Genomic DNA, 22181 nt, shown 5'->3' with positions numbered 1-22181 from the left:
AGTAGGGGACATGTCTAATACAGTAGAGGACAGGTCTAATACAGTAGAGGACAGGTCTAATACAGTAGAGGACAGGTCTAATACAGTACAGTAGGGGACAGGTCTAATACAGTAGAGGACAGGTCTAATACAGTAGAGGACAGGTCTAATACAGTAGAGGACAAGTCTAATACAGTACAGTAGGGGACAGGTCTAATACAGTAGAGGACAAGTCTAATACAGTACAGTAGAGGACAGGTCTAATACAGTAGAGGACAGGTCTAATACAGTACAGTAGGGGACAGGTCTAATACAGTACAGTAGAGGACAGGTCTAATACAGTAGAGGACAAGTCTAATACAGTACAGTAGAGGACAGGTCTAATACAGTAGAGGACAGGTCTAATACAGTACAGTAGGGGACAGGTCTAATACAGTACAGTAGAGGACAGGTCTAATACAGTAGAGGACAGGTCTAATACAGTAGAGGACAGGTCTAATACAGTACAGTAGGGGACAGGTCTAATACAGTAGAGGACAGGTCTAATACAGTAGAGGACAGGTCTAATACAGTAGAGGACAGGTCTAATACAGTAGAGGACAGGTCTAATACAGTAGAGGACAGGTCTAATACAGTAGAGGACAGGTCTAATACAGTAGAGGACAGGTCTAATACAGTAGAGGACAGGTCTAATACAGTAGAGGACAGGTCTAATACAGTAGAGGACAGGTCTAATACAGTAGAGGACAGGTCTAATACAGTAGAGGACAGGTCTAATACAGTAGAGGACAGGTCTAATACAGTACAGTAGGGGACAGGTCTAATACAGTAGAGGACAGGTCTAATACAGTACAGTAGGGGACAGGTCTAATACAGTAGAGGACAGGTCTAATACAGTAGAGGACAGGTCTAATACAGTAGAGGACAGGTCTAATACAGTAGAGGACAGGTCTAATACAGTAGAGGACAGGTCTAATACAGTAGGGGACAGGTCTAATACAGTAGAGGACAGGTCTAATACAGTAGGGGACAGGTCTAATAAAGTACAGTAGAGGACAGGTCTAATACAGTAGAGGACAGGTCTAATACAGTAGAGGACAGGTCTAATACAGTACAGTAGGGGACAGGTCTAATACAGTAGAGGACAGGTCTAATACAGTAGAGGACAGGTCTAATACAGTAGAGGACAGGTCTAATACAGGTCTAATACAGTAGAGGACAGGTCTAATACAGTAGAGGACAGGTCTAATACAGTAGAGGACAGGTCTAATACAGTAGAGGACAGGTCTAATACAGTAGAGGACAGGTCTAATACAGTAGAGGACAGGTCTAATACAGTAGAGGACAGGTCTAATACAGTAGAGGACAGGTTAATACAGTAGAGGACAGGTCTAATACAGTAGAGGACAGGTCTAATACAGTAGGGGACAGGTCTAATACAGTAGAGGACAGGTCTAATACAGTAGAGGACAGGTCTAATACAGTAGGGGACAGGTCTAATACAGTAGAGGACAGGTCTAATACAGTAGGGGACAGGTCTAATACAGTACAGTAGAGGACAGGTCTAATACAGTAGAGGACAGGTCTAATACAGTAGAGGACAGGTCTAATACAGTACAGTAGAGGACAGGTCTAATACAGTAGAGGACAGGTCTAATACAGTAGAGGACAGGTTTAATACAGTAGAGGACAGGTCTAATACAGTAGAGGACAGGTCTAATACAGTAGAGGACAGGTCTAATACAGTAGAGGACAGGTTTAATACAGTAGAGGACAGGTTAATACAGTAGAGGACAGGTCTAATACAGTAGAGGACAGGTCTAATACAGTAGGGGACAGGTCTAATACAGTAGAGGACAGGTCTAATACAGTAGAGGACAGGTTTAATACAGTAGAGGACAGGTTTAATACAGTAGAGGACAGGTTAATACAGTAGAGGACAGGTCTAATACAGTAGAGGACAGGTCTAATACAGTAGAGGACAGGTCTAATACAGTAGAGGACAGGTCTAATACAGTAGAGGACAGGTCTAATACAGTACAGTAGAGGGACAGGTTAATACAGTAGAGGACAGGTCTAATACAGTAGAGGACAGGTCTAATACAGTAGAGGACAGGTCTAATACAGTAGGGGACAGGTCTAATACAGTACAGTAGAGGACAGGTTAATACAGTAGAGGACAGGTCTAATACAGTAGAGGACAGGTCTAATACAGTACAGTAGGGGACAGGTCTAATACAGTAGAGGACAGGTCTAATACAGTAGAGGACAGGTCTAATACAGTAGAGGACAGGTCTAATACAGTAGAGGGACAGGTTAATACAGTAGAGGACAGGTCTAATACAGTAGAGGACAGGTCTAATACAGTACAGTAGAGGGACAGGTTAATACAGTAGAGGACAGGTCTAATACAGTACAGTAGAGGACAGGTCTAATACAGTAGAGGACAGGTCTAATACAGTAGAGGACAGGTCTAATACAGTAGAGGACAGGTCTAATACAGTACAGTAGAGGGACAGGTTAATACAGTAGAGGACAGGTCTAATACAGTAGAGGACAGGTTTAGCAGCATTAGTGATATAAAGCATCCATTTGAATAAATAGATTCTACAGTATGAGCTGTCTAACAACAAGACAACAGTTATATCAGTTTATTGCTCTAATTCCTAGGAGACAAAGTCAGAAACCACTTCCACATGTCGACATAACTTTACCTAGATATTTTTTTTTATATTAGTTAGGTCAAATTGGAGTTAGTGGTATTTATTAGGATCCCCACTCTAAAAGCATCAGCTACTCTTCCTGGGGTTCACATGAAACATGACATAATATATAGTACAGAACATTATTAGTCAAGGACTGAAATACATTTAAACTGTCATACATAGTCTACATATCAGTACATACATACAATATCTAGGTGTAATATATAAGACACTGCAAATTATAATACTAAGATATATAAAATGGCTGCTTCTCTTCACAGTCCAGCCACCTTAGTCATAGACTGTTCTCTCTGCTACCACACAGCAAGCGGTACCGGAGCACCAAGTCTAGGTCCAAGAGGCTCCTTAACAGCTTCTACCCCCAAGCTAAAAGACTGCTGAAAAATGTATCAAATGGCCTCCAGGACTATTTACATTGACCCCCCCCCCCCATTGTTTTTACACTGCTGCTACTCTCTGTTTATTATCTATTATCTAGTCACATTACAAATGACCTCGACTAACCTGTACACCCGCACATTGACTCAGTTACCCAGGGGGCCCCCTGTATATAGCCTCGTTACCGTTATCTACATTTTGTGTGTTACTTTTTGATCATTTTTTTATTTAGTAAATATTTTATTAACTCTTTATTTTTAACTGCATTGTTGGTTAAGGGCTTGTAAGTAATCATTTCACGGTAAGAGGAACACCTGTTGTATTCGGTGCATGTGACAAATACAATGGGGGCGGTATTTCATTATTGGATAAAAAACGTTCCCGTTTTAAGCGCGATATTTTGTCACGAAAAGATGCTCGACTGCATATAATTGACAGCTTTGGAAAGAAAACACCCTGACGTTTCCAAAACTGCAAAGATATTGTCTGTGAGTGCCACAGAACTGATGCTACAGGCGAAACCAAGATGAAATTTCAAACAGGAAGTGCCCCAGATTTTGAAGGCGCCGTGTTCCAATGACTCCTTATATGGCTGTGAATGGGCCACGAATGAGCTTAGACTTTCTGTCGTTTCCCCAAGGTGTCTGCAGCATTGTGACGTATTTGTAGGCATATCATTGGAAGATTGACCATAAGAGACTACCTTTACCAGGTGGTCGCTTGGTGTCCTCCGTCGTAATTATTGCGTAATCTCCACCTGCAGTACTTTTCCGTTTGCTACTGAGGAGAAACCCAACTGCCACAAATGATTTATCATCGAATAGATATGTGAAAAACACCTTGAGGATTGATTCTAAACAACGTTTGCCATGTTTCTGTCGATATTATGGAGTTAATTTGGAAAAAAGTTTGGCGTTGTAGTGACTGAATTTTCTGGGTTTTTTCTTAGCCAAACGTGATGAACAAAACGGAGCAATTTCTCCTACACAAATCATCTTTTTGGAAAACATGAACATTTGCTATCTAACTTGAGAGTCTCCTCATTGAAAACATCCAAAGTTCTTCAAAGGTAAATGATTTTATTTGAATGCTTTTCTTGTTTTTGTGAAAATGTTGCCTGCTGAATGCTACGCTAAATGCTACGCTAGCTATCAATACTCTTACACAAATGCTTGTGTAGCTATGGTTGAAAAGCATATTTTGAAAATCTGAGATGACAGTGTTGTTAACAAAAGGCTAAGCGTGTGAGTGAATATATTTCTTTCATTTCATTTGCGATTTTCATGAATAGTTAACGTTGCGTTATGGTAATGAGCTTGAGGCTATGATTACGCTCCCGGATATGGGTTTGCTCGACGCTAGAGGTTAAATCAGGAAGAGGTGAGGTCAGGGAGTTAATGGGTGTGGCTAAGGATGGATGGGAGGGGTTCAGTATGCTCACTGATTTCAGGCGGTGGCTGGGGGACTCTTCTCATTGGCAGAGCAGGCTGTGTGCCTTCGATTGGTGTGTTGTGTACCCTGGTCCGAGGCGGGGGGGGTGGAGTTCGCTCGGGGTGCGGCTCATTGACTGGAGCATCGCTGGAGAGAAGAATGACAGAGGAAGGGAGAGGGGCACAATGTTACCGTTGACACCAGGGGCCGGTAGAAGACAGAAAACAGCCATGAGTCTATCAATCCTCTTTTCTCTCCAGTCTCTTTCCTTCTCTCTCCAGTCTCTCTATCTTTTCTTCTCTCTCTCACTCACTCATCTTTCTTTCTCTCTCTCTCTCATCTTTCTTTCTCTCTCTCCAGTCTATCTCTCTCTCTCTCTCTCACTCTTCTCTCTCTCTCTCTCTCTCTCTCTCTTCTCTCTCTCTCTCTCACTCTTCTCTCTCTCACTCTTCTCTCTCTCTCATCTTTCTTTCTCTCTCTCATCTTTCTTTCTCTCTCATCTTTCTCTCTCTCTCTCTCTCTCTCTCTCTCTCTCTCTCTCTCTCTCTGTCTCTCTTTCTCTCTCTCTGTCTCTGTTCTCTCACTCTCTCTCTCTCTGTCTCTCTCTCTCTCTCTCTCTCTATTCAAATAAATTCAATTGACATTGTCAAAGTAAACATATCGAAAAACAAAAACAAAATAAAAAATAAATATTTAGATATAAAATATAATACACTGCTCAAAAAAATAAAGGGAACACTAAAATAACACATCCTAGATCTGAATGAATTAAATATTCTTATTAAATACTTTTTTCTTTACATAGTTGAATGTGCTGACAACAAAATCACAAAAATTATCAATGGAAATCAAATTTATCAACCCATGGAGGTCTGGATTTGGAGTCACACTCAAAATTAAAGTGGAAAACCACACTACAGGCTGATCCAACTTTGATGTAATGTCCTTAAAACAAGTCAAAATTAGGCTCCCTACAACGCCTGGGCATGCTCCTGATGAGGTGGCGGATGGTCTCCTGAGGGATCTCCTCCCAGACCTGGACTAAATCATCCCCCGACTGCTGGACAGTCTGTGTTCCAACGTGGCGTTGGTGCATGGAGCGAGACATGATGTCCCAGATGTGCTCAATTGGATTCAGGTCTGGGGAACAGGCGGTCCATAGCATCAATGCCTTCCTCTTGCAGGAACTGCTGACACACTCCAGCCACATGAGGTCTAGCATTGTCTTGCATTAGGAGGAACCCAGGGACAACCGCACCAGCATATGGTCTCACAAGGGGTCTGAGGATCTCATCTCGGTACCTAATGGCAGTCAGGCTACCTCTGGCGAGCACATGGAAGGCTGTGCGGCCCCCCCAAAGAAATGCCACCCCACACCATAACTGACCCACCGCCATACCGGTCATGCTGGAGGATGTTGCAGGCAGCAGAATGTTCTCCACGGCATCTCCAGACTCTGTCACGTCTGTCACATGTGCTCAGTGTGAACCTGCTTTCATCTGTGAAGAGCACAGGGCGCCAGTGGCGAATTTGCCAATCTTGGTGTTCTCTGGCAAATGCCAAACGTCCTGCACGGTGTTGGGCTGTAAGCACAACCCCCACCTGTGGACATCGGGCCCTTATACCACCCTCATGGAGTCTGTTTCTGACCGTTTGAGCAGACACATGCACATTTGTGGCCTGCTGGAGGTCATTTTGCAGGGCCCTGGCAGTGCTCCTCCTGCTCCTCCTTGCACAAAGGCGGAGGTAGCGGTCCTGCTGCTGGGTTGTTGCCCTCCTACAGCCTCCTCCACGTCTCCTGATGTACTGGCCTGTCTCCTGGCAGCGCCTCCATGCTCTGGACACTACGCTGACAGACACAGCAAACCTTCTTGCCACAGCTCGCATTGATGTACCATCCTGGATGCGCTGCACTACCTGAGCCACTTGTGTGGGTTGTAGACTCCCTCTCGTGATACCACTAGAGTGAAAGCACCGCCAGCATTCAAAAGTGACCAAAACATCAGCCAGGAAGCATAGGAACTGAGAAGTGGTCTGTGGTCACCACCTGCAGAACCACTCCTTTATTGGGGGTGTCTTGCTAATTGCCTATAATTTCCACCTGTTGTCTATTCCATTTGCACAACAGCATGTGAAATGTATTGTCAATTAGTGTAGCTTCCTAAGTGGGCAGTTTGATTTCACAGAAGTTTTATTGACTTGGAGTTACATTGTGTTGTTACAAAGTGTTCCCTTTATTCTTTTGAGCAGTGTATATATATGTAAATAAATGGTGAGACCAACAGCAATAATAATAGTAGTAGTGGACATGGGATTACCATTAACAACAACAACAATATTAATCAGAACAACAATTTATTAAAGCAATGGTAGTGGACCAGTGTCAACATGACTGAGAAGACCCATGACCTGGTAGTAGACCAGTGTCAACATGACTGAGAAGACCCATGACCTGGTAGTAGACCAGTGTCAACATGACTGAGAAGACCCATGACCTGGTAGTAGACCAGTGTCAACATGACTGAGAAGACCCATGACCTGGTAGTAGACCAGTGTCAACATGACTGAGAAGACCCATGACCTGGTAGTAGACCAGTGTCAACATGACTGAGAAGACACATGACGTGGTAGTAGACCAGTGTCAACATGACTGAGAAGACACATGACGTGGTAGTAGACCAGTGTCAACATGACTGAGAAGACCCATGACCTGGTAGTAGACCAGTGTCAACATGACTGAGAAGACCCATGACCTGGTAGTAGACCAGTGTCAACATGACTGAGAAGACACATGATGTGGTAGTAGACCAGTGTCAACATGACTGAGAAGACACATGACGTGGTAGTAGACCAGTGTCAACATGACTGAGAAGACACATGACCTGGTAGTAGACCAGTGTCAACATGACTGAGAAGACACATGACGTGGTAGTAGACCAGTGTCAACATGACTGAGAAGACACATGACCTGGTAGTAGACCAGTGTCAACATGACTGAGAAGACACATGACGTGGTAGTAGACCAGTGTCAACATGACTGAGAAGACCCATGACCTGGTAGTAGACCAGTGTCAACATGACTGAGAAGACCCATGACCTGGTAGTAGACCAGTGTCAACATGACTGAGAAGACACATGACCTGGTAGTAGACCAGTGTCAACATGACTGAGAAGACCCATGACCTGGTAGTAGACCAGTGTCAACATGACTGAGAAGACCCATGACCTGGTAGTAGACCAGTGTCAACATGACTGAGAAGACACATGACGTGGTATGAAAGACAAAACAAAACAGGTTGTGGCAGGAGGACATATTTGGCTGCCAAAACTGCACATTTTGGCTTTTCACCCAATAAATATTTGATTTTTAGGTTTCAAATTCTTTGTATTGTATTATAATTTTGGGAATTAAATATTCTCTTAGGTCTGAGTAAAATTAAAATTTGATGGCTATTTTTTCTATTCTAATTCTGCTCTACATGCGTTATTTGGAGTTTTTATTTGCACTTGCAATACAGTCTTGCAAAACTCTGCATGCAGTATTTCAATTGGATGTTTGTCCCATTTGGTGAATTCATTAATAGAGATTGGACCCCATACTTCACTGCCATATAGAGCAATTGGTTCTATAACTGATTGAAACATTTTGAGCCAGATTCTAATTGGAATTTCAATTTTGATGTTCCTTTTAATGGCATAGAATGCTCTTCTTGCTTTGTCTCTCAGCTCATTCACAGCCATGTGAAAGCTACCTGTGTTGCTGATATTTAGTCCTAGATATGTGTAGTTTCACAGCCATGTGAAAGCTACCTGTGTTGCTGATATTTAGTCCTAGATATGTGTAGTTTTTGGTGTGTTCTAATAGAACTGTGTCCAAAAAGAATTTCTATTTGTCATCCTGATTTCCGGACCTTTTTTGGAATATCATTATATAAAGTTTTTTTAGGTTAATGATCAGAGCCCAGGTCTGACAGAACCTGTGGTTAACGATCAGAGCCCAGGTCTGACAGAACCTGTGGTTAACGATCAGAGCCCAGGTCTGACAGAACCTGTGGTTAACGATCAGAGCCCAGGTCTGACAGAACCTGTGGTTAACGATCAGAGCCCAGGTCTGACAGAACCTGTGGTTAACGATCAGAGCCCAGGTCTGACAGAACCTGTGGTTAACGATCAGAGCCCAGGTCTGACAGAACCTGTGGTTAACGATCAGAGCCCAGGTCTGACAGAACCTGTGGTTAACGATCAGAGCCCAGGTCTGACAGAACCTGTGAAGATGATCTAGGTGCTGCTGTAACCCCTCTTTAGTGGGAGACAGCAGCACCAGGTCATCTGCGTACAGCAGACACTTCAGTGTTGTGTAGGGTGATACCAGGTTTTTTTTCTTCTTTTTCTCACACACACACACACACACACACACACACACACACACACACACACACACACACACACACACACACACACACACACACACACACACACACACACACACACACACACACACACACACACACATACACACACACACACACACACACACACACACACACACACACACACACACAAACACACACACACACACACACACCACTAGTGTGTGTGTCTGTGAGCGGGCGTGTGTGTCTGCGAGAGAGAGAGAACCTGGTATCACCCTACACAACACTGAAATCAAGTGTCGAGAGAGGGAAAGGCATGCGGAAGTCTGTAATATACATATCTCTCTCTCCTCAGCCGACCTAACCTCAACTCTAACCATAACAGAACCCTGGTGTAGAACTCTGCCGTTTGAAATCTAACTGACATAAATACAGTTCTGCTGCTAGGTGTGTTCTCCTCCTCTCTCCATATCATGTCCAAACCTGCCTCTGGGAGGCCAGTGAGAGACATACTATCACTCAAAACATCACATACCTCTACATCATACACACACACGCACGCACGCCCACGCACACACACACCTGCGCACACACACGCCCGCGCACACACATGCGCCCGCGCACACACACGCACGCCCGCGCACACACGCGCACACACACGCGCCCGCGCACACACATACTAGTGGTCAGTGTTCCAGTGTGTGACTGAGCTACGTTTGGAATCTCACTGAGGCTTGGAAGGGCAACTGGTTACCATAGCAGCCCAGACCTTTTGACACCCCTCACACTCCCCAAAATGATTCACTCCCTTGCCTGGTTACCCAATCTCCTTGCTCCGGGCCAACCGCTACGCCATGCCCACGGATGTTTCTTCTCCGCAATGAGTCTGGATAGGAGTACCTCCCCGACGATTTCCAGAATGTAAATGCATTCTATACCCCCTGATTGGTCCCAGAAACCGATGATGACTTTGGTTTTGTACAACACCCCTCATTTCGACGTCACCACAAACGACTTCAATGTCTCAGACTGAAGTATGTAGCGAACGACAGAGCAGCGGAAGGCTTCAGTTTGAGTCGTCAGGCAAGTCTATCTCCATCCAACTCTCCACCACATACAAATACATCCACCACACTGCACAATGTGAGATAAATTACAGTCTACAAATGTATCAGCAGTCTTAATATAAGACTGTGAGGTTAAATAATTTCAGCAACAGCTACTCATACACAGGCCCGGAGAGTGTTGTGTAATGTTGAAACTGACAGTGTTCCCCTTTTCTCTTCCTGCAACCCCGCCCCCCCCTCCCTCAGTCACACAGAGAGAGAACAAGAAGCAGTGCTTGACGTGGACTGAAATGTGTGTCGGCACTGTTGATATTTAGGTCACAATACGTTTAAGCTGATATTCTATAAGAGCTGCAGGAGTTCAAACAGTAGAAGATGTGAGGTGTCAGGACTCAGCTCTGGTTAGCTCTTCCCAAGTCAAGCACTGACAAGACAGACAGAGGGACAGAGGGACATGCACACACATGTACCCGCACCGGACACACACACACACTGGGGTGTGTGTTGACCAGAGCACCGAATACAGTTTAAGATACACCTATGATCTGGGGTCACAATACCCAGGCTGTCCAGAGGGGTGGGGACAGGAGGATGTGGTCTCAGGAGAGAGGAGGTGATGAGAGGGGCTGAGAGAGGAGGTGGGAGAGGAGGTGAGAGAGGGGCTGAGAGAGGTGATGAGGTGAGAGAGGGGCTGAGAGAGGAGGTGAGAGAGGAGCTGAGAGAGGAGGTGGGAGATGAGGTGAGAGAGGGGCTGAGAAATGTGAAGAGGTGAGAGAGGGGCTGAGAGAGGAGGTGGGAGAGGAGGTGAGAGAGGAGGTGAGAGAGGGGCTGAGAGAGGTGATAAGGTGAGAGAGGAGCTGAGAGAGGGGCTGAGAGAGGAGGTGGGAGAGGAGGTGAGAGAGGAGGTGGGAGAGGAGGTGAGAGAGGAGGTGGGAGAGGAGGTGAGGTGAGAGAGGGGCTGAGAGAGGAGGTGAGAGAGGGGCTGAGAGAGGAGGTGAGAGAGGAGCTGGGAGAGGAGGTGAGGTGAGAGAGGGGCTGAGAGAGGAGGTGAGAGAGGAGCTGGGAGAGGGGGTGAGAGAGGGGCTGAGAGAGGAGGTGTTTTTATTGATTTGTCGAAGGCTTTTGCCACCGTGGACCATGCTGTGTTAGTGCAAAGGTTACAATGTTGTGGAATTACTGGTCAGGCTCTAGATTGGTTTATAAATTACCTATCAAATCGTACACAATGTGTAATGGTGGATGGTTGTAAATCTGAGTCCATAGAGGTGTGCTCAGGTATTCCGCAAGGTTCTATTTTGGGCCCACTGTTGTTCATTTTGTATATTAACAACATTGGGGATCTTATTGAAACAGCGGATGTTCATTTTTATGCAGATGATACTGTTCTTTTATTCAAGTGGTAGTAGTTTATCTTTAGCTTTTGAAAATGCCCAAAGAGCATTTAACATCATACAACAGAATCTGTATGATTTAAAGCTGATTCTAAATTCGGGTAAAACAAAATGCATGGTATTTTCAAATGCCAGGCATGTTACAAATCATGTCATTGATGAATTGGCTGGACACACTATAGAGCAAGTTAAAGTGTACAAATATTTGGGTGTGTGGGTTGATGAATAGCTGAGCTTCACTGTGGATGTAGAGAACTTGATAAGGAAGCTCAAGCTGAAAATAGGATTTTATTACCGGCATAAGGCTTGTTTTTCTCTGGAGGCCAGGAAGGAACTGGTACGACGTACATTACTGGCATCAGGCTTGTTTTTCTTTTGAGGCCAGGAAGGAGCTGGTACGATGTACATTACTGTCAGTTTTAGATTTTAGGGATGTTATATATATCCAGGCCTCAGCCACTACCCTGAGAGCACTTGATTCAGTGTATCATGCAGCCCTCAGGTTCATTACAAAATCAGAAATGTCTAACACATCATTGTGATCTCTACAGCGCTGTTGGCTGGTCGTCATTGACCTTGTGTAGGCTTAAACACTGGTATACACTGATTTATAAGGTCATATTGTGGGCTTAAACACCATTTTATCTCTGTTCTTTTTTAGTCAGGTCAGTAAATAAATATCAATTACGGTCCCATTCTGATTTACTTCTAACAGAACCAAACATTAGAACAGGTTATGGTAGAAATAGTTTTAGTTACAGCACCATGGTCCTGGAATTATCTAACAAACATTTTAAAATGTGAAGATCTTGTTTCTTTGGTGGAGTTTAAACACTTGATCGATGTATATATCATAGAAGAGTGTAATTGTTTTTAGGCCAGCTGTTTTTAGTCAAGATGTTTGTGTTTTTAACATAATATGTAATTGTTGTACTGTATGTGTGTTTATAGTTTTGTTTAATGTTGTGTTAGTGTATGTAAGTTGTTTTGTCTGAAGCGTTGTTCCCTCTGCTGCTATTGGACCAGGTCTCTCTTGGAAAACTGATATTATCTCAATGAGAAAAAACTGTATAAATAAAGGTCAAATAAAATATATATAAAAAAAAGTAGTGTGGGATCTAAATATAACCTCTTTGTATCCGTTCAACAGACGTCGTTAAGCTACAGAAACAAATGACCCCTTCCGTCCTCGCCAACACACTCCCCCCACAGACATGCTAATCAAGCACATCTAATTTACAACAGACCCAACTGCCTGGTCTCTCTCTGTCCCCAGGGCCCAGAGAGTGTACTGGGGGCTGCAGCTGAACCCTACAGCAGGCTGCCAGGGCCCAGACTGTGTACTGGGGGCTGCAGCTGAACCCTACAGCAGGCTGCCAGGGCCCAGACTGTGTACTGGGGGCTGCAGCTGAACCCTACAGCAGGCTGCCAGGGCCCAGACTGTGTACTGGGGGCTGCAGCTGAACCCTACAGCAGGCTGCCAGGGCCCAGACTGTGTACTGGGGGCTGCAGCTGAACCATACAGCAGGCTGCCAGGGCCCAGAGAGTGTACTGGGGGCTGCAGCTGAACCCTACAGCAGGCTGCCAGGGCCCAGAGAGTGTACTGGGGGCTGCAGCTGAACCCTACAGCAGGCTGCCAGGGCCCAGACTGTGTACTGGGGGCTGCAGCTGAACCCTACAGCAGGCTGCCAGGGCCCAGACTGTGTACTGGGGGCTGCAGCTGAACCCTACAGCAGGCTGCCAGGGCCCAGACTGTGTACTGGGGGCTGCAGCTGAACCATACAGCAGGCTGCCAGGGCCCAGAGAGTGTACTGGGGGCTGCAGCTGAACCCTACAGCAGGCTGCCAGGGCCCAGACTGTGTACTGGGGGCTGCAGCTGAACCCTACAGCAGGCTGCCAGGGCCCAGACTGTGTACTGGGGGCTGCAACTGAACCCTACAGCAGGCTGCCAGGGCCCAGATTGTGTACTGGGGGCTGCAACTGAACCCTACAGCAGGCTGCCAGGGCCCAGACTGTGTACTGGGGACTGCAGCAGAACCCTACAACAGGCTGCCAGGGCCCAGACTGTGTACTGGGGGCTGCAACTGAACCCTACAGCAGGCTGCCAGGGCCCAGACTGTGTACTGGGGGCTGCAGCTGAACCCTACAGCAGGCTGCCAGGGCCCAGACTGTGTACTGGGGGCTGCAACTGAACCCTACAGCAGGCTGCCAGGGCCCAGATTGTGTACTGGGGGCTGCAACTGAACCCTACAGCAGGCTGCCAGGGCCCAGACTGTGTACTGGGGACAGCAGCTGAACCCTACAGCAGGCAGCCAGGGCCCAGAGTGTGTACTGGGGGCTGCAGCAGAACCATACAGCAGAATGCCAGGGCCCAGAGTGTGTACTGGGGGCTGCAGCAGAACCATACAGCAGAATGCCAGGGCCCAGACTGTGTACTGGGGGCTGCAACTGAACCCTACAGCAGGCTGCCAGGGCCCAGATTGTGTACTGGGGGCTGCAGCAGAACCATACAGCAGAATGCCAGGGCCCAGACTGTGTACTGGGGGCTGCAGCAGAACCATACAGCAGAATGCCAGGGCCCAGAGTGTGTACTGGGGGCTGCAGCAGAACCATACAGCAGAATGCCAGGGCCCAGACTGTGTACTGGGGGCTGCAGCAGAACCATACAGCAGAATGCCAGGGCCCAGAGTGTGTACTGGGGGCTGCAGCAGAACCATACAGCAGAATGCCAGGGCCCAGACTGTGTACTGGGGGCTGCAGCAGAACCATACAGCAGAATGCCAGGTCCCAGAGTGTGTACTGGGGGCTGCAGTGGAACCATACAGCAGGCAGCCAGGGCCCAGAGTGTGTACTGGGGACTGCAGCAGAACCCTACAGCAGGCAGCCAGGGCCCAGAGTGTGTACTGGGGGCTGCAGCAGAACCCTACAGCAGGCAGCCAGGGCCCAGAGTGTGTACTGGGGGCTGCAGGTGAACCCTACAGCAGGCAGCCAGGGCCCAGAGTGTGTACTGGGGGTTGCAGGTGAGCCCTACAGCAGGTAGCCAGGGCCCAGAGTGTGTACTGGGGGCTGCAGGTGAACCCTACAGCAGGTAGCCAGGGCCCAGAGTGTGTACTGGGGACTGCAGGTGAACCCTACAGCAGGTAGCCAGGGCCCAGAGTGTGTACTGGGGGCTGCAGGTGAACCCTACAGCAGGTAGCCAGGGCCCAGAGTTTGTACTGGGGACTGCAGGTGAACCCTACAGCAGGTAGCCGGGACCCAGAGTGTGTACTGGGGGCTGCAGGTGAACCCTACAGCAGGTAGCCAGGGCCCAGAGTGTGTACTGGGGGCTGCAGGTGAACCCTACAGCAGGTAGCCAGGGCCCAGAGTGTGTACTGGGGGCTGCAGGTGAACCCTACAGCAGGTAGCCAGGGCCCAGACTGTGTACTGGGGGCTGCAGGTGAACCCTACAGCAGGTAGCCAGGGCCCAGAGTGTGTACTGGGGGCTGCAGGTGAACCCTACAGCAGGCAGCCAGGGCCCAGAGTGTGTACTGGGGACTGCAGCAGAACCATACAGCAGAATGCCAGGGCCCAGAGTGTGTACTGGGGGCTGTAGGTGAACCCTACAGCAGGCAGCCAGGGCCCAGACTATGTACTGGGGGCTGCAGGTGAACCCTACAGCAGGCAGCCAGGGCCCAGACTGTGTACTGGGGGCTGCAGGTGAGCACTCCTAGTCTCTAACAACACAGATAAAGAACATCACTGGTACACCGAGTCCCTCCCCGAGTCCCTCCCCGAGTCCCTCCCCGAGTCCCTCCCTGAGTCCCTGCTCTGGCACACCAGGCTCTGAGCCAGTATCCACTGAGCCAGTATCCACTGAGCCAGTATCCACAACGCATCTCAGAGTAGGATAGTTGATTAAGACAGATCCTAGATCATGCTCTGAGATGGTTTGTGGATATGGGCCCAGTCTTGCACACTAGGCTCTGCCTTGCCATGCTCTGGCCCTGGTGAGAGACTCACAGGATAATGTATCTGCCAAACAGCTCACAGGATAATGTATCTGCCAAACAGCTCACAGGATAATGTATCTGCCAAACAACTCACAGGATAATGTATCTGCCAAACAGCTCACAGGATAATGTATCTGCCAAACAGCTCACAGGATAATGTATCTGCCAAACAGCTCACAGGATAATGTATCTGCCAAACAGCTCTGGAAGCCTAGGTCTCAGTGGGGTGCTATTGTATCTCTCTGGCCCCAAAGGGACCTCATGCTCATGACAACAGCTACTATGACAACCGCCCAATTTAAAAGGTTCCCCAAGTGAAATGTCCATCTTGTCGCTTGTGTGCAGGCAGTTTGTTTTTAACAGCACACACCCCACCCACTGGCTAACAGGGGTGATAATGTGAGGGTGTGCCATTCAGTGTGTGTGTGTGTGTGTGTGTGAGTGAGAGAGTCTGTGAGTTTTTTTTAACATAAACAGGTCAAAATAAACATGATGTGAATAAAAATCTATTTCAGAAGAACAGAACAGCATACTGAGTTATCCTTATGTTTGGCCCTGATCTGGCTATGCCATATGGCTGTGGGCTACACTAGTTCACTTAGCAGACAAGATGTGCTTTGAATTCCATGGCATTATTTTATATTATTTATAGTATGAAGAATACAATTGAGCAAAGCTGAATAAAATAGAAAGGATATTTTCTCCAAATTATTTCAGGGAGTGCTCACATGCGGCTATTCTGTGTTGAGCGGTTAACAACGAAACAGGTCCTCCTATCTGCTTTATTTAGAGTTATTTATGTAACTTCAGTTGTGATAAAAATGTTGGTCCATGTGTTTTGATTTTAATACATTGTAAGGCTGAATGATGCAACTCTAATGATGAAAAAAGTCTCATTAAAGGCATGAGCTCTTCATCAGGCTGTACACACTTCATCAGTCTCTCATTCACAATTTGACAAGCACTTGATAATGCCTCGAATTTCCCGGCTGCATCCCCTTTGTGTGGCCGTTATGCCCCCTAATAAAATCCATGGCATTTGCGGCCAGTGGCCGTTGTGCCCTTGGGCTGAATATAATAATTAGAATTCCCTTCTCCCGGCTGCTTACCGAAGCACCTCTCATGCACATGGCTCTCAGTCACTTGATAGGGTCTTTCTTACAGGCTACAAGTGCACATGTCCCACTTATCCAATACCAATATTTTGGAAGAACTGTCCACATTTAATTTTCGTTAATTTTCGTCAGCCAATAAGATGAGTCGGCCTAACGAACAGCAAAAGCACTAGCCTATGTCCATCTACTTTCCCCATAGTACAAAAGTTGACCTATTCTATTCTGTGAGAGAAATAAATATCCCAAACATAGTCTGGGACAGTGGTGGGTTGCGATAGATCCCAAATTAATACAACCACTAGAATTTAAAAAACAGTTTTAAGCAATGAGCCTGACGCAACAGATGAGAATGTTTATGTTAAAATGTTGATAAAGTATTAGGATATTTCTTCACATTATAAGTGCAGCAATGTGAACATGACAGTAAGCGCTAATGTACCATTAGCAGGAAAACACCCTTCTCAAAAGGGACCACAAATGTGATTATGTATGTAATGCTTTTATTATAAAGGTGCATTTTTATGGTGAAAATGATCTTCCCCAAACTTGAAACTCACGCGCTGCTTATGTATGTCAGTTATGCTCTACACTTGTAAAGCGGATTAATGTGCTTCATTTGAAGAAGTTATTTGGCCACTTCAGTTGTGATACTAACCTTATCAAAACATATAGGCCTATGGGCTGGGCTACATGAGGTGTGATACTGACCTTATCAAAACATATAGGTCTATGGGCTGGGCTACATGAGGTGTGATACTAACCTTATCAAAACATATAGGTCTATGGGCTGGGCTACATGAGGTGTGATACTAACCTTATCAAAACATATAGGTCTATGGGCTGGGCTACATGAGGTATGATACAAACCTTATCAAAACATATAGGTCTATGGGCTGGGCTACATGAGGTGTGATACTGACCTTATCAAAACATATAGGTCTATGGGCTGGGCTACATGAGGTGTGATACTAACCTTATTAAAACATATAGGACTAGGCTGGGCTACATGAGGTGTGATACTAACCTTATTAAAACATATAGGCCTATGGGCTAGGCTACATGAGGTGTGATACTAACCTTATCAAAACATATAGGCCTATGGGCTGGGCTACATGAGGTGTGATACTAACCTTATCAAAACATATAGGACTATGGGCTGGGCTACATGAGGTGTGATACTAACCTTATTAAAACATATAGGACTATAGGCTGGGCTACATGAGGTGTGATACTAACCTTATCAAAACATATAGGCCTATAGGCTGGGCTACATGAGGTGTGATACTAACCTTATCAAAACATATAGGTCTATGGGCTGGGCTACATGAGGTGTGCGTCTAGGATTTGAAAGAGTCGCAAAGCTGCCTTACTGCACACAAGCCGGGCATCAAGTGATAATACATCATTCACAAGTGATAGGCTAATATTGTCACCCATCAGACTGTTCTTCTCTTTACATATATTATTTAGTATATGTGTGAAATGTGTTTTGATTCACATTACCCTGAAGAAGGCACAGAACATTGATGATTTACTGATTTGTTTTAAGTTACTGGGAGTTTATATATAGAGAGTGTGCGACTCTGTTTTCATAGCTTATCGTTTATTCACTGTTGGCACATCTACACTAAATCATGTTTTCTGTTCAGCTCATGCTGTTTATTGGATTTAGAATGCATCATGAACATGCACCTGTCTCGAAACAGGGGCAGTGGGAAAAAAATCTATGCACTTAAATAGCGAATGGAGGACACTTTTCCCGTGGTTCATTTTCATGCCAGCCAGGTAGGCGATTACTCCTGTTGTAAAAGAGAAGCAATGTGCTTAAAAGTCGAGAAATAAATATAGTAGGCCTAGCCTACGGAAAGCTGATGGGATCCTCCTCTTTTTAATAGAGGCCATCAATCTGTCGTTTTCTCACACAATTGCATATCCTATAGAAATGTTATGTAACATGAGCTCATGGGCTCTCATGAAGTGTTTGATTTGATTTTCGATTACGTTTGCATTGATATCAGAGTGATTAGAGGGACAATAGAGTTCTGAGTACCAGGCAGGTAGGATGTTTGGTGGGCTACTAATGACCATCAGCAGCATCAGAGCTTGGAGATGCCTAATTCCTGTGACTAAACAGTCACGTGGAATTTGACAGCCGTCATGACTCATAACCGCCGGTGTGGTGGTAATACGGTCACCGTAACAGCCCTAACTCAAGCCAACTCATTCACTACTGTGAAACCACCACAGCAAGTCTGTGGGAAATATATAATTGACTCATTGCCCAACTGTGGAATTACAGAGGGAGGAGAGATCGTCAAAAATATATTATCATCCCAAAGTGACATCTACTTCCCTTCCTGAATCAGTCCTTACAATGACAAAATCACTGGCAGAAAACTACTACATCAGCAACTTCTTAATGACTCCTTGTCCCTGTACACAGCTACACTGTCTAACTACTGATGGCACAAATGGAAACACACACACACACACTCTCTTCTAGAAATGAACTCTTCCTGCTCTCAGCGTTAGTTGGCTCAGCCACTAGTTTGAAAAGCATTAACACAACCAGAGAGATATTGACTAGGAGAGAAAGGGGGGGGGGGGGGGTAGAGAGAGAAGAGGAGAGTCACTCTCACCTGTCCTGGCATGTCCAACAGGGCCATCCTCACTGGAGAGGGACGATTAACACACATCGGAGGAGAGGGAGAAAGAAACTAACATTTCTCTGAAAAGAGGGAGGAGAGAGCTGCCGCAGGTGGGAGGAGTGAAGGAAGCAGTACTTTTAGAGACGTAGTGCGCGTGTTACTACTTCAGAATGAGTAAGAGCAGACTCCCTTCCCTCTCTCCTTCTCTCTCTCTCTCCTCTCTTTCAACATACACCTGCAGTTTTGCCTACATAACGGCTTACAGTTAAACATGTACAACAATTCCAACAGGTTCCTCAAATTTTAGAGACATATTTCCCTCAGATTACACAGACCCACAAAGAATTCGATAAACTCCCATAACTACTGGGTGAAATACCACAGTGTGACATCACAGCAGCAAGATGTGTGACCTGTTAACACAACAAAAAGGGCAACCAGTGAAGAACACACACCATTGTAAATACAACCCATATTTATGCTAGTTTATTTTCCCTTTTGTGTCACATCTGCTCCTGCATCGCCATCTAGTGTTCATCCTGTGTCTCCTTGACCTGCCGACTCCCCCAGTACTCTCCCTCTAGTGTTCCTCCTGTGTCTCCCTAACCTGCCGCCACTCCCCCAGTACTCTCTCCCTCTACTTCTCATCCTGTGTCTCCTTGACCTGCCGCCTCCCCCAGTACTCTCTCCCTTTACTTCTCATCCTGTGTCTCCTCCCCCTGTACTCTCTCCCTGTACTGTTCATCCTGTGTCTCCTTGACCTGCCGCCTCCCCCAGTACTCTCTCCCTCTAGTGTTCATCCTGTGTCTCCTTGACCTGCCGCCTCCCCCAGTACTCTCTCCCTCTTACTGTTCATCCTGTGACTCCTTGACCTGCCGCCTCCCCCTGTACTCTCTCCCTGTACTGTTCATCCTGTGTCTCCTTGACCTGCCGCCTCCCCCAGTACTCTCTCCCTCTACTGCTCATCCTGTGTCTCCCTAACCTGCCGCCTCCCCCAGTACTCTCTCCCTCTACTGCTCATCCTGTGTCTCCTTGACCTGCCGCCTCCCCCAGTACTCTCTCCATCTACTGCTCATCCTGTGTCTCCTTGACCTGCCGCCTCCCCCAGTACTCTCTCCATCTACTGCTCATCCTGTGTCTCCTTGACCTGCCGCCTCCCCCAGTACTCTCTCCCTCTACTGCTCATCCTGTGTCTCCCTAACCTGCCGCCACTCCCCCAGTACTCTCTCCCTCTACTGCTCATCCTGTGTCTCCTTGACCTGCCGCCTCCCCCAGTACTCTCTCCATCTACTGCTCATCCTGTGTCTCCTTGACCTGCCGCCTCCCCCAGTACTCTCTCCCTCTACTGCTCATCCTGTGTCTCCCTGTCCTGCCGCCACTCCCCCAGTACTCTCTCCCTCTACTGCTCATCCTGTGTCTCCTTGACCTGCCGCCTCCCCCAGTACTCTCTCCATCTACTGCTCATCCTGTGTCTCCTTGACCTGCCGCCTCCCCCAGTACTCTCTCCATCTACTGCTCATACTGTGTCTCCTTGACCTGCCGCCTCCCCCAGTACTCTCTCCCTCTACTGCTCATCCTGTGTCTCCCTGACCTGCCGCCACTCCCCCAGTACTCTCTCCCTCTACTGCTCTCCTTGACCTGCCGCCTCCCCCAGTACTCTCTCCATCTACTGCTCATCCTGTGTCTCCTTGACCTGCCGCCTTCCCCAGTACTCTCTCCCTCTACTTCTCATCCTGTGTCTCCTTGACCTGCCGCCTCACCCAGTACTCTCTCTCTAGTGCTCATCCTGTGTCTCCTTGACTGCTCATCCTGTGTCTCCCTAACCTGCCGCCACTCCCCCAGTACTCTCTCCCTCTACTGCTCATCCTGTGTCTCCTTGACCTGCCGCCTCCCCCAGTACTCTCTCCCTCTACTTCTCATCCTGTGTCTCCCTAACCTGCCGCCACTCCCCCAGTACTCTCTCTCTAGTGCTCATCCTGTGTCTCCTTGACCTGCCGCCTCCCCCAGTACTCTCTCCCTCTACTTCTCATCCTGTGTCTCCCTAACCTGCCGCCTCCCCCAGTACTCTCTCCCTCTACTTCTCATCCTGTGACTCCTTGACCTGCCGCCTCCCCCAGTACTCTCTCTCTCTAGTGCTCATCCTCACCTGTTTACCCTGTCCCAACCCCTCTCGCACCAGCCTCAGCCTCCTCACCTGGTTACCCTGTCCCAACCCCTCTCGCTCCAGCCTCAGCCTCCTCACCTGGTTACCCTGTCCCAACCCCTCTCGCTCCAGCCTCAGCCTCCTCACCTGGTTACCTGTCCCAACCCCTCTCGCTCCAGCCTCAGCCTCCTCACCTGGTTACCCTGTCCCAACCCCTCTCGCTCCAGCCTCAGCCTCCTCACCTGTTTACCCTGTCCCAACACCTCTCGCTCCAGCCTCAGCCTCCTCACCTGGTTACCCTGTCCCAACCCCTCTCGCTCCAGCCTCAGCCTCCTCACCTGTTTACCCTGTCCCAACCCCTCTCGCTCCAGCCTCAGCCTCCTCACCTGGTTACCCTGTCCCAACCCCTCTCGCTCCAGCCTCAGCCTCCTCACCTGGTTACCCTGTCCCAACCCCTCTCGCTCCAGCCTCAGCCTCCTCACCTGTTTACCCTGTCTCAACCCCTCTCGCTCCAGCCTCAGCCTCCGCACCTGGTTTCCTGCAACCCACCCGGGCTTCCCCTGACCTGCACTCCATCTCCCCCTTGTGTTTTAATAAATACCCTGATACCTTCATCCCAGTGTCCTCGTCTGAGTCTGCTCTTGGGTTCCCCTGTTCCACACCGCGTAACATTTCATTTCATTTTACTGTTCATTTCTGATTGTTTATTATCTATTTCACTTGCTTTGGCAATGTAAACATGTTTCCCATGCCAATAAAGCCCTTTTAATTCATTTGATAGAGAGAGGGGTGGGTTGAGAGAGAGAGCATGAGAGAGACTGTGTTTTTGTAAATCTAGCCAAACCCAAACCCAAACCTTTTCTCTGAAACAGGGTTTTTCCTTCCTCCGCACAGACACAGAGGCAACAGAAACTGAGCAGAATAACCCAGCTCACCTGAGG

The 22181-nt window shown here is 47.3% G+C and overlaps 1 protein-coding gene across 3 annotated transcripts in view; it reads right to left on the bottom strand.

The window, feature by feature from the left end:
- LOC110516717 (arf-GAP with Rho-GAP domain, ANK repeat and PH domain-containing protein 1) overlaps positions 1-22181 on the bottom strand; it is a 112202-nt gene that overhangs the window by 75081 nt on the left and 14940 nt on the right. For 2 of the 3 annotated variants that reach the window (XM_036961242.1, XM_036961243.1), the window contains exon 3: positions 4525-4661. In XM_036961242.1, the coding sequence (XP_036817137.1) occupies positions 4525-4661 (137 nt within the window). Of the gene's footprint in view, positions 1-4524; positions 4662-19088; positions 19515-22181 lie in introns of those variants that run through there. The other variant, XM_036961244.1, reaches the window with a different exon arrangement.

Source organism: Oncorhynchus mykiss, chromosome 24 (genome assembly GCF_013265735.2).
Source record: "Oncorhynchus mykiss isolate Arlee chromosome 24, USDA_OmykA_1.1, whole genome shotgun sequence".
In the NCBI taxonomy this organism is placed as follows: Eukaryota; Metazoa; Chordata; class Actinopteri; order Salmoniformes; family Salmonidae; genus Oncorhynchus; species Oncorhynchus mykiss.
This window is presented reverse-complemented; position numbering and strand designations above follow the sequence as displayed.